At 38.9% G+C, this 13,907-nt stretch overlaps 2 protein-coding genes across 10 annotated transcripts in view; one reads left to right on the top strand and one right to left on the bottom strand.

The window, feature by feature from the left end:
• The window catches only part of LRRC38 (leucine rich repeat containing 38), an 89,192-nt gene extending 84,629 nt beyond the window's left edge, over positions 1 to 4,563 (bottom strand). Inside the window, exons 1-2 of the mRNA XM_068658899.1 lie at positions 4,287 to 4,563; positions 2,072 to 2,117 (exon numbers count right to left, since the gene is read on the bottom strand). The gene's annotated coding sequence lies outside the window, so the exon portion shown is untranslated. The remainder of the gene's footprint in view (positions 1 to 2,071; positions 2,118 to 4,286) is intronic.
• The window catches only part of PRDM2 (PR/SET domain 2), a 70,919-nt gene continuing 61,484 nt past the window's right edge, over positions 4,473 to 13,907 (top strand). For 7 of the 9 annotated variants that reach the window (XR_011089575.1, XM_068658869.1, XM_068658876.1 and 4 more), the window contains exons 1-2: positions 4,479 to 4,612; positions 12,368 to 12,441. Coding sequence is in view for 4 of the 9 variants with exons in the window: in XM_068658869.1 (XP_068514970.1) it covers positions 12,433 to 12,441 (9 nt within the window). In the remaining 5 variants the exon portion in view is untranslated. Of the gene's footprint in view, positions 4,613 to 4,815; positions 4,834 to 12,367; positions 12,442 to 13,907 lie in introns of those variants that run through there. The other 2 variants (XM_068658871.1, XM_068658877.1) reach the window with 2 other exon arrangements.

Below are 13,907 nucleotides of genomic sequence, written 5' to 3'. Positions count from 1 at the left end.
ATATTTTATGGTTAGAAGCTATATATTAACTGAATCACAGCAGCACAGAAAAGTGATTTGGAAGCTGGATAATCAACAAGAATACAGGGAACAATGTACGTGACTGCATGATTATGGGTGTCACTGCCTTACAATCTTTCAGAACATACTACATGTAAAGTAGAGGTATAGAACCTGGTTGAGTGACAGCTAGCTGAATAACAGTAAGTGCTATTCACACTTGAGCAAAGCACAGCTGCTTAGAGCAAGAGTGATAGGATAAACCAAAAATACACAGCCTGAGAAACTACCAGTGAGGCCCCTAAGGGAAAATAACTGGAATCCCTGTAGTTCAATACATGCAATACCAAACTGACAAATCATACATTGTCTCAAGTTTCTCCACATCTTCAAGTGCACTTTCACTGCTGAAGTGAGGCGCTCGGTTGGTAGAGATCACATTTTTCCCTATTATTGTCTTAAAAGGCAGCACAAATTTGTGAAGATTTTCACAAAGTTTGGTCCATTACAAGTCACTGACTGAACAATGCAAGAACTAAAAAAAAAAAGGCTTATCTACCCTTTTTGCTTGTGAAAACGTTCCAGTGACAGCTGAAGAGAGCAGTACTACTACTCAATAACCAACACTAACAAGCAACTCCAAAAGCAAAGTTTGTATTTGTAAGTGATTTGCTATTACACAGTCAAGATAGTATTATTTGACAATATCTTTTTAACAGGTTCATCAAACATTTGAAAGAGATACCATTGTAGTTGCAGTATGGCTTATTTGCATCCCTTGTGTGTTGATTTATTCTATTCTGCACAGCAGAAGTCCTAACTTTGTTAGTGTAGTACCCAGGAACCTATTATTACAGCCACGTAAGTAGCATTTACCACATGCATTCTCCTTACCTTTGAGATATCTACAGCATAGATAATTGGGTTGGTGTCATACATATTTGTTATTAATTTAGTACTGTGATGCAACTGCCAGGTTGTAGACCAGCTGACACAATATGCAGAAAACAGTAGGTTACTAGACTAAGCACCACATTCCTTGACTTTACAGTCTGAACATGGAAGACAAACTACTACTGATCTTACCTCTTATCTAATTGATTATTTTAACATTATTTTAACAAATCCTAGATCTAGTTTTCCCCCCCATCTCTAAATTCAAGAGTCAGAACCCAGTTTAATGTTTTACAAGCATTCCCCACACACAGACACACCCCACAAAACACTATACTAGTGTAAGAAAGCAAGAACCTTTTACATTATATAGTTATGGTTTTCTAAATTTTAAAAAGAAAGTTCTTCTGTCAGAACTGATTTCACTAATGTACTGTGCATCCTTTTATTTTTAGAACAGTCTTGAAAGATGATTCAGGTTAACAATAGAAAATATGAAGCCCAGTAAAGACTACACATACATTTGTAAGTTAAAAAAAGAAACAAATTGGATAGAGGTTCAAAAGCATATTTACTAGCAAATAGCACACTGTTGAGCAAATGGTTTGGAAATACTTGGACTACACTCAGCTTATATTGCTAATGGCGTTACAGGTGTTAAACACCAAAACTACTGATGAACAGACAGCATTTGAGAAGTTTTTTTTTTTCTCCTCCTTTCGCAGGTATGCACGTCATAGGAGCATGACAACTATACTTTATATAGATAATAAGAGAATAGGACTGCTTTCTACTCTGGGGTTTTTGACTAAATAAGTGTAATAATCCATCCTTAAAATATCTGCAAATAAGAGTTCCTTAGGTCATAAATTACTTAATGCAAACCAATTCCAAAGCCTATCTTGTCTTAGCATGGTTAGCAGACCTCTTCAACATTCCGATTCTTTGTTTTAGCTACTCTCCTGTAACACTGATAGTCTTTTTAATTAACAGAGTTGAAGTATTTTCTCTTACTATTTCAACTCTTTCTTTTAAGATTTATAACAACCAAGCTTCTAACAACAAACCAATTTTATTAAAAGCTTTTTTGAAAAATACTGATATTGTTACCATAGAACTAGGGCCTTTTATCAGTTGCAATTAAACGCATAAAGTGTAAGTAATTAGAATAAGCTACCTTGTTTCCACTTAGAGCTTCAGATTTTCAAGAGTTCCTTCTTCACCTACAATATATAAGGTAGAACAAAGAAACAGTTAGTAAAACAAAAAATATATTAAGAGAAACATAGAATTAAAGAGCCTTTGGAAAGAATTATGGATCTATAAAGAAGTCCATCTTGTTCCAGCATTACGTTCCTAGACAATAAAATAAATAAATAAATAAATAAATAAATAAATAATGGCATTGAACAAACAGAGACAATTTATAGTTTAAAGACCATCATCCATTAGAAGACTGCTTAGGAATTATCATTAAATACTAAAGTACATTGGGAAAAGTTTTTTAAAATTGCCAACTAAATGAAGCACAAAACAACTAATCCATCTTAGCTACACTACATTCCTACTATTACTGCAGAAAGATACACAAAACCTGCAAGAAAACAAAAAATGCAAGAAATGAAAGACCAGCAGCCTCCCTTTTTATTTAAAATAAATAAATAAACAAATCACATGCATCCTAGACCTCAAAGTGAACATATTACTAAGCCAGTGATGAACTCCTATGACTTTTAAATGGATGTCCTTCCATCAGCAGCAGGTTGAGTCTTTATATTAGGCTTCTGAAGTGCCTTGACCAGGAAGGAATTGAAAAGCAGTAGTTCTCAATGGAAAGCTTTTGCTTCTTTCAGCCTTAAATGAGGGAGTTAGCATTGCTAATTTAGTAATGGAACTATAAAATAAATAAGTTCTAACAAAATTTTTAAAACACCAGTGCTTTGTAGCTAATGCTGTAATTTATATGGGTTGGCTGGTTGGTATCTGCCGTTTAGTTTACAATGTCAACAACAATGCTTCTGAAATATAGAAAAAGAAGTTAAAAGATGTAAGATAGCAAATGTATGTTTTCTGAAAGGGTTTTTTTCTGAGCTTATCTAAGACCATTTTCTAAGGCTCTAAATATGTTAAGCAGAAGACTGTTGTGATTTGTATTCAGATTACTTGAGGTAATTTTGAGAAACCTCATCTTCAGTATTTTTGAAGATAAAAATGTTGTACTTTAGCTAGTAAAACATGCATTTTGTTCTGGGGATTTGGTTTCTCTGTTACAGGTACAATAAAGCCCTAATATAGCACAGGAAAGCCTTGATTTTTTTATTGAGAAAAAAAAAAAAAAAAGAAAACCTGTATAGTCTAGTTTATAAACTGTTAATACAGATAAATTGGAATTAAATTAACTTAGTCTAATAAGTCAAAGCAGTTTAAGCATATTTATCTAAGGACTTGTCATTACTTCAATTAGAGGGTTCAGAACTGATTTTGGTATTCTTAAGCAGCATTTTAAAATATAAATATCTCCTGGGTGTTCCAGGTGGGAAGATCGCTGTGTCCTGTTATTTTCCGTGTGCTGTTGTTTGGTGGAGTTACGCATTGTAACAGAGGCATTAAAACTTTCTGGCTTTGAAGTCCATGCTTTCCTTACACGTGAAAGATCATCTTCGCAGCTCTGCTCATTGGAAACATGATGGATTCTTCCAAAAAGCTTCAGTGTGACAAGAATTGATAGTCAGGCAATTCCCTTGGCTACTTAAGGAACTTTTCTGCTTTGTGGAACAGGGCTCCTCTCTATCCTGTTACTATCAGTACTTTGCATATCCAGGCTTAATGATTCCAGTGTTACTAATTGATGTACATAGATAATGAACGTGAATAGCCTTAGCCTAGGAAGATTACATCTTTTTGATGCTATTATGAATGTAAAATTCAAGTGAGAGGTAAAAACTATTTTGCACTGCAACTTAGACAAAGGGAGATGCCGTTATGCCCATCTCCAAGGCGTAACTTGGCATTTTTCCTCTCAGAAATTAATCCGAGAGGCCGGCACGGCAGGGCAGGTCGCAGCGCCCTGTCAGACCGCCGGCCCTCGGGGGGCGAGGCTGTGGCCGTGCCTCACCTCCGGGTTTCCCCACAGACACTGACGTGATTTTTTATTTTTTTTTCCTTTTTTTTTCAGTCAGAGTGGAGAGCTGCACTGCGAAAAGATGATATTTTAAAAAATAATTTTAAAAAATCGACTAAAAATTTTAAAAAATCAACTAAAAATGAAAAAAAAATCAACTAAAAAATAAAAAATCAACTAAAAATGAAAAAAATCAACTAAAAATGAAAAAATCAACTAAAAATTGAAAAAATCATCTTAAAATTTAAAAAAATAAATAGGGAAAGAGAACCTGCTCCTCACAGCTCATTGTCTGGGGCTGAGGGTGGTGGCTGGAGGCCGCGCTGCGGGTCCAGGCTCGGGCGGGTGGGGATGAGCTGAGGCGGTGTCCCGGGGGGCTGAGGGCGGCGGGGGTCGGAGCTTGGGGAGGGGGGAACGGGGACAGGGCCGGGGCCGGCCCCGCTGCGGAGGGGGTCCCGCTGGCGGGGGGCCTGCCCGCTGGCCTCCCCCCAACGTCACTTCCGAGGCTGGAGACAAAATGGCGTCGGGACGGGGCCGCAGCTGAGGCCGCTCCGAGAGCCGGGGCCGCGGGAGGAGGCGGCGGCGGCGGCGCCTCAGGTGAGGGGAAGGCGGCGGCGGTGGTGGCGGGGCCGGGCGCGCTGCCCGCGGGCGCCGCGGCGCAGGAGGGGCGGGCCGGGGCTTGGGGGCGGTGGGCAGAGCCACAGCCGCAGCCACAAGCAGCGGTGCGGGGCCGGGGGCGCGGCCGGGAGGGGGCCCGGCCGGCGGAGCTGCCTCCTGAGGGGAGGTGGAGCCGCCTCAGGGGGGACCCGGCCCGAGGGGTGAGGGCGTGAGGCTGGCGGGGAGCGGGTCCCGGGGAGGGGAGGGAGCACCCTCAGCCACCCGTCTGCCTTTCCCTGCCTTGGGTTTTTTATTTTTTGTGTTGAAAACCTGCCTCGGAGGCATCAGCTGGCGAGGGAGAGCGTTGTGAGCGCTGCCAGCTTGGTGTTGGGAGGCGGCTTCAGCGCTGTGGCAGCTGACGGGTGGCAGGGCTTGCTGCAGCCCAGCTGGGGGAGAGGGGGCTCGGAGACTCTAATTTCGCTTCCCTCAGTAAGAGCATCCTCCCTGGGATATCAGTAAAGTTTTTGGTGGCTTTAAATTCACGTGAAGCAGCCGCAGTTTTATTTTGAAATAGCAAAGGAAACTTTATAAACTGTTTTCGCCTGTTGAAGGAGGGAGGGGAGGTGATGTGGCTGCACCTGCTGCCTCAGCGCTTGGTGGCTAAAAGAAATATTCTTCTTACTTCACGTTCAAGTGATCGATAGTGGACAGCTCTCGAAAGCAGCAGGACTGCTTGCCTTTCTGATGCTGCTTTTGCTGCTCCCAGCCTAGGCTCTGAACTGTGTCATGTTGTTTGGATGCTAAGTCTTTCAGTTTATCCACATGTATTATGCAGATAGGAAGAAGTACAGCAGTGTAGTGTCTAAGTATTATCTTGTTATCCCTTGACATTTGCTAGGTTTTAATAAAAATGCTGTGTGTGCTAAGGTGTACCACCCTTGCCATAGACTGGGAGGCCTCCAGCTCTTCCAGCTGCTGAAACCAGTGGCAGTGGCAGCCCTTCAGGTAAAGAACAGCACCACTGATAGATGGGCAGTGTGACTTTTAGGAAACAGAAGATCTATCCTATTTGCAGAGAGTGCTGCAGGAGCCATGTAGTGCTTCTTGGTTTTCAGGCATGTAGCTCAGTGTTGGCCCCCCCAGGACATGCTAGGGCAGAAGCATCGCAGCAGCTTGTCTGACCATAACAACAAGGCCAAGTTTCACTTTTAGTGAGACCCTAGCTTTGTGGAAAAAAAGGCAAATCATTGCTTTGGACAATATAATTTTCAATAGAAGTGATGGGTGTGGTGTTGGAGATTCCTGAATTGAGTGCTATTTGCTGTAGGTGTGGGATCCTAAAAACCTTCCAGGGTAGCATGGAAGATAGGGGAAGGATGTTGAAATACTTACGAACATTTGTGTAAACCATCTATATTTATCTACAAGTATTTGCTTGAAAACGGAAGGGATTTACAGCAGAAAATCAAAGTCAACGACAGCTTTCCTTTAAAACTCAAGTGGCTTTTGGCATCCTTTGTTCAGTGCAGCATTGAGCATTGTGCCTGTTTCAGTGTTTTATACAAAGACTTTGATCTTTAGGGGTGAAAAAGGTGACAGGACGTAAAAAGATTTAAATATTGTCCAGCACTAGGTGCCAATCCGTTAAAAACAGAAGTTCAGGGAGATTTAGAGATGACGGTTGTGGTAATGTGTTTGTGTATGGCTGTCTGCAGCCACGAGCTCCCTTGCAGCGTGCCTGCCATACCTTCAAATGAGAGTCTCAACTAGGGGAAAGAAAGAAAAAGAAAACCTAGGCTGTGGCTGGTAGCAAGAGCACAGTACCCTTTTCATCATGAGTCATTTGCTTACTTGTGAAGACAGGAGACTGCTCTTTTTTTTTGCCGGGGATTTATAAACATCTGGGGTTTATAAACTCATGCATGTTGAATACCTGCGTTGGCAAAGCTTTTTCTTTATATTTCCTTGTGAGCCTTTCTTCAGTCTTTGTAGTTAGCAGAGCCTCCATGCTTAATTCTTGCCGAGGTGGAGTTGTGTTACATGCTATCCCCTTTTGATTTATAGTTTCATAATTTTTAGTGTTCTGTAATTCAGCCAAATTTTTTAGTCCTGTACATGATTACATTTGCTGTACTATTAACATACATACTAGTGTCTTACCATTGCAAAATCCTTTTAGTTTACTAGCTCTTAATACATGGCAATCTTTCAGTAGGAACACCGTAGTTTGGCGGCGTTTTCCACGGCCATGGTACGTGATAAAAAAAAAAAAAAAAGTCTTGAAAATATTCCTTTTATTTTAGTTCATTGCTCTTCACCTTGGGTATGTTTATTTCAACTTCAATCAGACTATTGGGAAGAATCTTTGAACCACACGTAGTCTTGGCGAGTATGGAGAGATTTTAAAAGCACTGCGATGTATTTCACGTTGTATTTCTTGGCACGTGAAAGGGCAGGTGTGATCCTGCTCCTTAATGCCTTCCCACCCAAATGAAATTGTTTCCTCTGCCAATGTGTATTTTCTGATCATATTCCTAGCTGAAAAATATTGCTTTGCCTCTGTGTAAACATGCTTATAGACAGATGTGAGAGACAATCCTATATTGTTAGAAGACACAACTGAAACAGTCTATTCCACGTACTGGTAAATCCGCAGTGTGCTGGTCTGAGAAAATTGTCATTTGAATGTACTGCCTTTGCGAGTAGAATGAAAAGGTGTATTTCTGTCTGAAGATTGAGTGATATTTCTGGGTACTTGCAGTTCTTAGTGTCTGATACCTTCTGTTGCTTCTTCTGCTTCCTTGCTGTTTAATTCTGCCATGAGGAAGAAATGATTTTCTAGAAAAATGTGCATGAAGGTGAAGAACTTGGGGTTTGGTTTTCTGCTGATGATTTCTTAAGGTGTGGCTATCTAAATAAACCCTCTTAAGGTATAACAGCTTGGTTTTTGCATAGCAGTAAGCAAAGCTTTTTTTAAGCTTTTTTTTTTTTCTTTTTTCAAGAGGCAACAGATTTTAATGTTTTAATCGTTACTTGCCCGCTTTTCTCTGTTTTTCATCTGACAGTCTACAGTAATTGAAACTGTCGTGGCAATTAAGTGCTTGTAGATAGTGCTGGTTGTTTCTATCAAATCCATGGTTTTTAATCTTTCAGAGCTAACAAACTTAAACTTTTGGAAGCTGTAATACCCAGTTTTTCAATGTATTAGGTGAAACAGTAACTCAGTATCGAACTGCAAAACAATGTAAACGCCTTATTGTGTGCGGGTTTTTTGTTTTAAATCTTTCATATGCTGCAACTAAAAACCAAGACAAAGAAAAAGAGTTTTCAACACTGTGCAACGTCATTCCAGCCCGAGCCCCTGCTCAGTAAGAAGGCAGGCTGTTGAGCCTTTCGAGTTTTATGCCTGTTTTGTAAAGAACATGTTTTTACCGGGGCAGTGATGTAATGCATGTCCCGTTTGCAGCTTCCAAAATTGGATTGATGCTTTTAGGCCTGTTTCTTTTTTTTTCCTTTCTCTGAATTGGAAGCAATGTTCTCTTTTGAAGTAGTCTTTTATTCTGGGTTTAAAAAATAAAATAAAATCATATGCTTACAGATGTGATAAATATGGCTTAGAAAATCAGAAGATAGACCAGTTGGTATAACCTATTGATTGCTAGAAGTACCACCTGACTTTTGGGGGATTGGGGATCTGTAATGCTGGTTTTCTATAAAATTGCTTGCTTTTAAGTGCAACATTTATTCCAAGTAAGCTTTTTTTTTTTTTTTTTTTTTTTTTTTCCCATATGGGAATATTTAAAATTCCTTGAATGTAGAACTCAGAAGCAAGGTCAAATTTTTTGTTTCAAATGTTTTGTTTTAGAGTGCTCAGTGTTTCCTCAAATAAGAAAGCTTTGTATATTCTCATCTAAATAACTTGTTGCTTAATGATGAGACTTTCTAAATAAACTTTTCTGAGACTAAGATTATAGAGCGTAGTAAATCTTTCTTTTGTTTGTTTCTCAGTTGCTTCAATATCGTGTGAAAGTGCCTAGGAATTTTCTACTCACGGGATGCAGCAGTACGTAGTGGTTTGACATAAATATTACAATAGTTATATAAATATTACAATATTTATGTCAATGTTTTCTGGAAGCTTTAACAATTCAAATTACTGGCGAGTGCATTTCATGTTTGGCATAGAACCAAACCTTTATTTACCTTTCTGCAGTAGCTCAGTGAATGTTCAAGGTTTACTGTGATAGGCTTTAATAATATTCTGGGCTTTGACTGGTAGATACGTGTCTGCGTTGCTGTTAAGTTTGGAGAAAAGGTTCAAAACAGTTTTTACCTGTACATGACATAGCTGGTGATGTGACTTCAAAGTACTGACACAGTTGCAGTCTATTGCAAACTTAAAAACTGGTTCATTGTGGTCATCCTGGCTCCTCTGGGTGCAGCGTCCTGCAGTTGCTGTGACTACAAATCAGTGCAGCGTTGCTTCCTTCGGGGCTTTTCGAGGAAACCGTGTGTTGGACTAGACTGTATGAGTGGCTGATAAGCCATTAATGTGTGCACTGGCAGCCTGTTCCTGCTTGCACCTGCTTGGTAGCCATCGGTCATGCAGGGAGCTGGTATTTGGGTAGCAGTTGTAGAATTTGTTCCATATTTTCTTCTTTTTGTTGAACGAGAGGTTAAAGACAAAACTTAGTGTTGCAAATGGTTTGTTTTCTTTGCAGATGTCTTCTTTTTTTTTTTTTATCCAAGGAGGAATAGTGACTATGGATCAGTCTGTATGTAGATTCTATTTTCTTCCAGTGCAATTAATCTTTCCAAACAGTTGTGTGTGTTGTTTACAAAAACAAATAAAAAAAGGAAAAAAAAAAGTGGAAAAAAGTGAAGACCTTTTCAGAGAGCTTTTGAGTTCTAGAGCTCAGGTAACTTGTCAGAACTGCAGGCATAAAATGCAAAGGTGAAATGTGTGCTTTAAATTAGTACTTTTATAAATAGCTGTTGCAGCTTCTGTTCTACTGTAGCTTTCATTTCTCGTCTGATTGTATTTTTTTTGATGAACTGATTCCTTTGGTAACTTGTAGCTGAAAGAGTGTAGAGTAGTACAGTCTGTTATGAAACAGAACTGTGTTAGGTATACATTCAAATACAGCAGTATTTTAAGCTTTGCAAGTTTGAAATATCCGTCAGAGGTTTGGATCCAGCCGGTTCAAAAAAAAATAAAATCTTGTTTTTGGTTCTTTTTGAAAACTTAATTCTAAGCAAAATAATATTGAATTAGTATATAAAAAAAGTATATTTTTACTGCTCAAATAAAACAACATTTTTGAAATAAAATTAACCTTTTTAAAAAGTTTTTTGGCATTTCTCTAATAATTCACACTAGGAACATCCCCCCCTCATACTTGTTGCCTCTCATTCTTTACGTTTAGTGGCCGAGCAGTGATGCTGATGGATATTTGCCTCTGCAAGCCAGTGCTTTAAATCTGTTCAGTTTTACGTACCTAGAGTTCTGAGTTAAAAGTCCTCCTGGTTTATTCAGTGTTGAAAATTGTGCATATACTTCAAGGTGACTGGTTACTGCAGCGTAACATCTGGGCACATCTTCCAGTAGGTTTTCTAAATCAGTTTCCAGAGCCATGATAGATGGTTCTGACAGAGGATGGGCACCGCTCCGCTAAGCTGCAGCGCAAGGGCGGAGAAAAGGAAGACGTAGGCAGCTGGAGACACCGGCCACATAACCTCGTGTGCTACAGCCTCAGTAGTGCACCAGGCTGCGCTGTGAAATTGTGTTAATAAAATATTCTTGCGTTGTCTATCTGTGATTAATCAGTTTTAGTTTTCTCACCAAGCGTAGAGAAAAGCAGATGTTTTTTACCAAAAATAAAGCATTTTTCACTCTAGGAAATGCTTGATGCCTCTCTTGCTATACAAAATAACCTCATTGACAGATTGACGTTAAGCAGGTACCACCCAAACGAGCAGTGAATAAAAGAGAGCAGCGTTTTTCCGTACCGAGATGTCCACAAGTTTGTACCGGCTCCAGCGTCGCTTTTCATCTCCTTGGCACTTCATGTGCCACGGCAACTTTGGGCAGGTGACAGGCAGCCTGCAGATCGCATTTCACAAACCATTTGTCCAAAGCATTTGAGTAAAAATGTCTGAAGTAGAAGCTGTAGTTGTCTGGAGGGAAGAGGAGTTAAGCTGTCGGCTAAGGCTGCGGGAAGTCAGTGGCATGTGGAAGATGTGTGAGGAACAACTGCGCTCCGGCGCGAGAGGCTGGAGACAAAGAGACCTTATTGTGGCAGGGTCGAATGATCTCAGGAGTCACCATAAATCGTAACGAAACCCGTGGCATGCTCTACTTGTTCAGTAGCTTCTTGGTGTTGGCTGTGTTCTCCGTCAGCATTGGGGAGTATTTTAGCAAATGAAATGCTGGGGATGTGTCGTTCCTGGGAATCGGTTTGAGTTTGATGTGCTGAAATAGGTTAGGAAGTAGCTGCAGTGTGCTCCCCAAGTGGTGCTTTTCTCCAGGCGGCTAAAAGCAGTTGGTGCGGGACTCCTGTCCCTGCCTGGTCTCTGCTGGCAGAGCACACAGAACAAGCTGCAGAGCTGGACCCGAACTTCAGATGTTTCAGCTGTTTGGCTAAAGACAAGTAGAGTACAGAAATATCAGGACAAAAGTAGCTAATCCCAGAGGAGCTGTACACAATAGAAACACCCTTTTCAAGGAAATCTGTCCTTGTTTTATGAGTTGTTTAAGCAATGCAATCTTTGTATGAAACTTGGTGGTATTTCCCTTGTTGTTACACAGCGTTAACAACTCTTATGTGCAAAGATGTGAAGGATTAGTTGAAATTTACTTGGAGGATATATTGCTTGAATAAATTTTAAATTAAATGTTAGTACTTATACAAAGTATTTAGTAAAATCATTTAATAATTGTTACATATATATATATTAAAAAAAAAAAACAAAAAACAAAAAACACAACACTAAAGAAATAGCAGTACTTGAATAAAATGCTCTAAATGCTTAAGCACCAGTTAACCTCCAAAAAGGATATTGTTAATTCATTGAAAGTCTTGTATGACACCAGGATGGTGTTTTACAGTGTAATTGCAATAATGCTTTTGTTTATGCATTGAAGGGAAAAATAAAAGGTGAGTTGATATACTAAACTCTCAGTTATAACATTATTCTGATCAATTTTGTGTTAAGAGTTCCCAAATTTAATGCCTCCTTGAACCAGCAATTTTTGGTGAAAATCTTTTTGAAGTCTCATGCTTCTGTTAAACAAGAAAGCCAAATGTTAGCATAATAAAATATCTTAATGAAAGGCCTATCTGAATGAAGAATTTCCTGCTTCTAATATTGGAGAGTAAAGACTCAAATGCATGCATCTTGTTAATCTTAAAAACACTTAAGGTCTTTCATATTACTTTGATATTAAATGCTGAAGAAATCCGTGTTGAACAAGCTAAGTTGATTTTGAAAACAAACAAAATGATCCTATTTGAGCACGTTTCTTCTGCATCTTATTTTAAAATTTAGATAAATGATAGATATCACTCTTTGCATTATTCATGTAAGTTTTAAGCTAAAATAACAAAACGTTATCTCAGAGCAGATTTTGTATAAAGCAATATGCTGCTTTGGGAACAGTCCTTTAGGAAGAGAAACTACAGGTCTGTGTGTACTTTCAATTCAATGTAAATTTGTAGGTAGGTGTGTATTACAATTGTCTGTTTTTCTTTTTAGGGCTCATGTAATCAAAGGAGTTTCTTTGTTGTGTGTGTCTTTTCAGAACACAACAGGAATTCAAAATGAATCAGGTGAGTTTAACTGCAAGACTTCATCAAAATACTTTACTTAGATGTTAGAACAGCTAATTTTTAATAACTAAATCATCCACAAAAAATGTTCTTAAAAATCTTCAGTGTCGTCTAAGCTCATGATCCTCCTTTCCACAGTGTGCGTGCTTGTGAGACTTATTTCACGGATTTTAGTTTTTTGTTTGTGAATCCCCTTTAGCTACATACAAGTTATTATGGCTGGCACGTCTTACGAGAACGCCTCTCCAAAAAAAAAAAGTCTACTTCAGCCTGAGGCTTTTGATAATAATTCAGCTCCTTATAAAAGTGGTTTGAAAATTAAAGGATTCAATTTTTTTACCTGTTTAAACCACTTTACTATTTCAAACATGCAGGGAACAGAATCTGTCATGGAAATTGATTGATCAGGACATTTCACACTTCTCTAGAACCAAGTGAAAAGGCCGGGAAAGCACATTGCCTTTGCAATGTGTTCTCTGCTATATGGATGCAAGAATATCCTGAGTGCTCTGGAGGGTGTTGTTTTAACCAGTGCCAAATGGATGTGATTTTATTTATTTTTTTATTTGTCTGTCCAAGTAGGGATTTTAATGTGTTTGTTACAGAACAAGTAAATGTTGGCTTCAGTTTTTCTCATAAGCACTTCTCTATTTGGATGATGTTACAAAGTCCCTTTGGCATGGGAATGTGAACATAAGATGTTACACTGAAGGAACGCTATTTTTTAATTTGCTAAAAAGATGACTATGTACAGAAGCTTCTTGTTTTCCGAGCCAGAAACAGCCATGGTACACAGTGATGCAAAATGCTTTGTCTACTTTTTTCATTGCCTGTTTCTAATGAGTGCTTTTATTGCCCTTAAGCCCTTAATTGATCATCAGCATTGAGTACAATTAGCACTTTGAAGTATACTCTCCCACTAAAGTGACAGAAGAGCAAATAAATTAATTACAGTATGGAGTTGGGTGGTGGGATGTTTCCAGTTGCTTTTTTCATCTGATTTAAAGAAGAAAAAAAACACAACAACAACAAAACACTAAAAAGCAAAATATGATATCTATTAGTCTTCCAATATGTATTGTAGAGAGTGCATATTTGTATTATATGTACACATCAATAGAAGAGCTGTTTGCGTGATCTATAATGCATATTAGAACACATTGAGACACTAGTTTAGTTTGGGGTAGCTAGGATAACAATCGCTTCACAATTTATTTCTATTGAGACTTCAAGTTATTTCACCTGTAAAATTTATTTTGAGTGCTCTCAGTGGCATAAAGCAAACTTACAGTTCTCCTCGAGTAATAGTTCTGCTTTATCACTTGTTCTGATAAGCTTTGGATTCTGCTAAAACTCTGAAAGCTCTAGATTGTAATCTTTAACTGTTATCAGCAGCTGTTTCCTTCCCATTTGTGTCCCCCATTCCACCAACACTGATACCTTTCTAGAATTCAGTAAAACTTCTG

Source organism: Anas acuta, chromosome 22 (assembly GCF_963932015.1).
Source record: "Anas acuta chromosome 22, bAnaAcu1.1, whole genome shotgun sequence".
NCBI classification, from domain to species: domain Eukaryota; kingdom Metazoa; phylum Chordata; class Aves; order Anseriformes; family Anatidae; genus Anas; species Anas acuta.
This window is presented reverse-complemented; position numbering and strand designations above follow the sequence as displayed.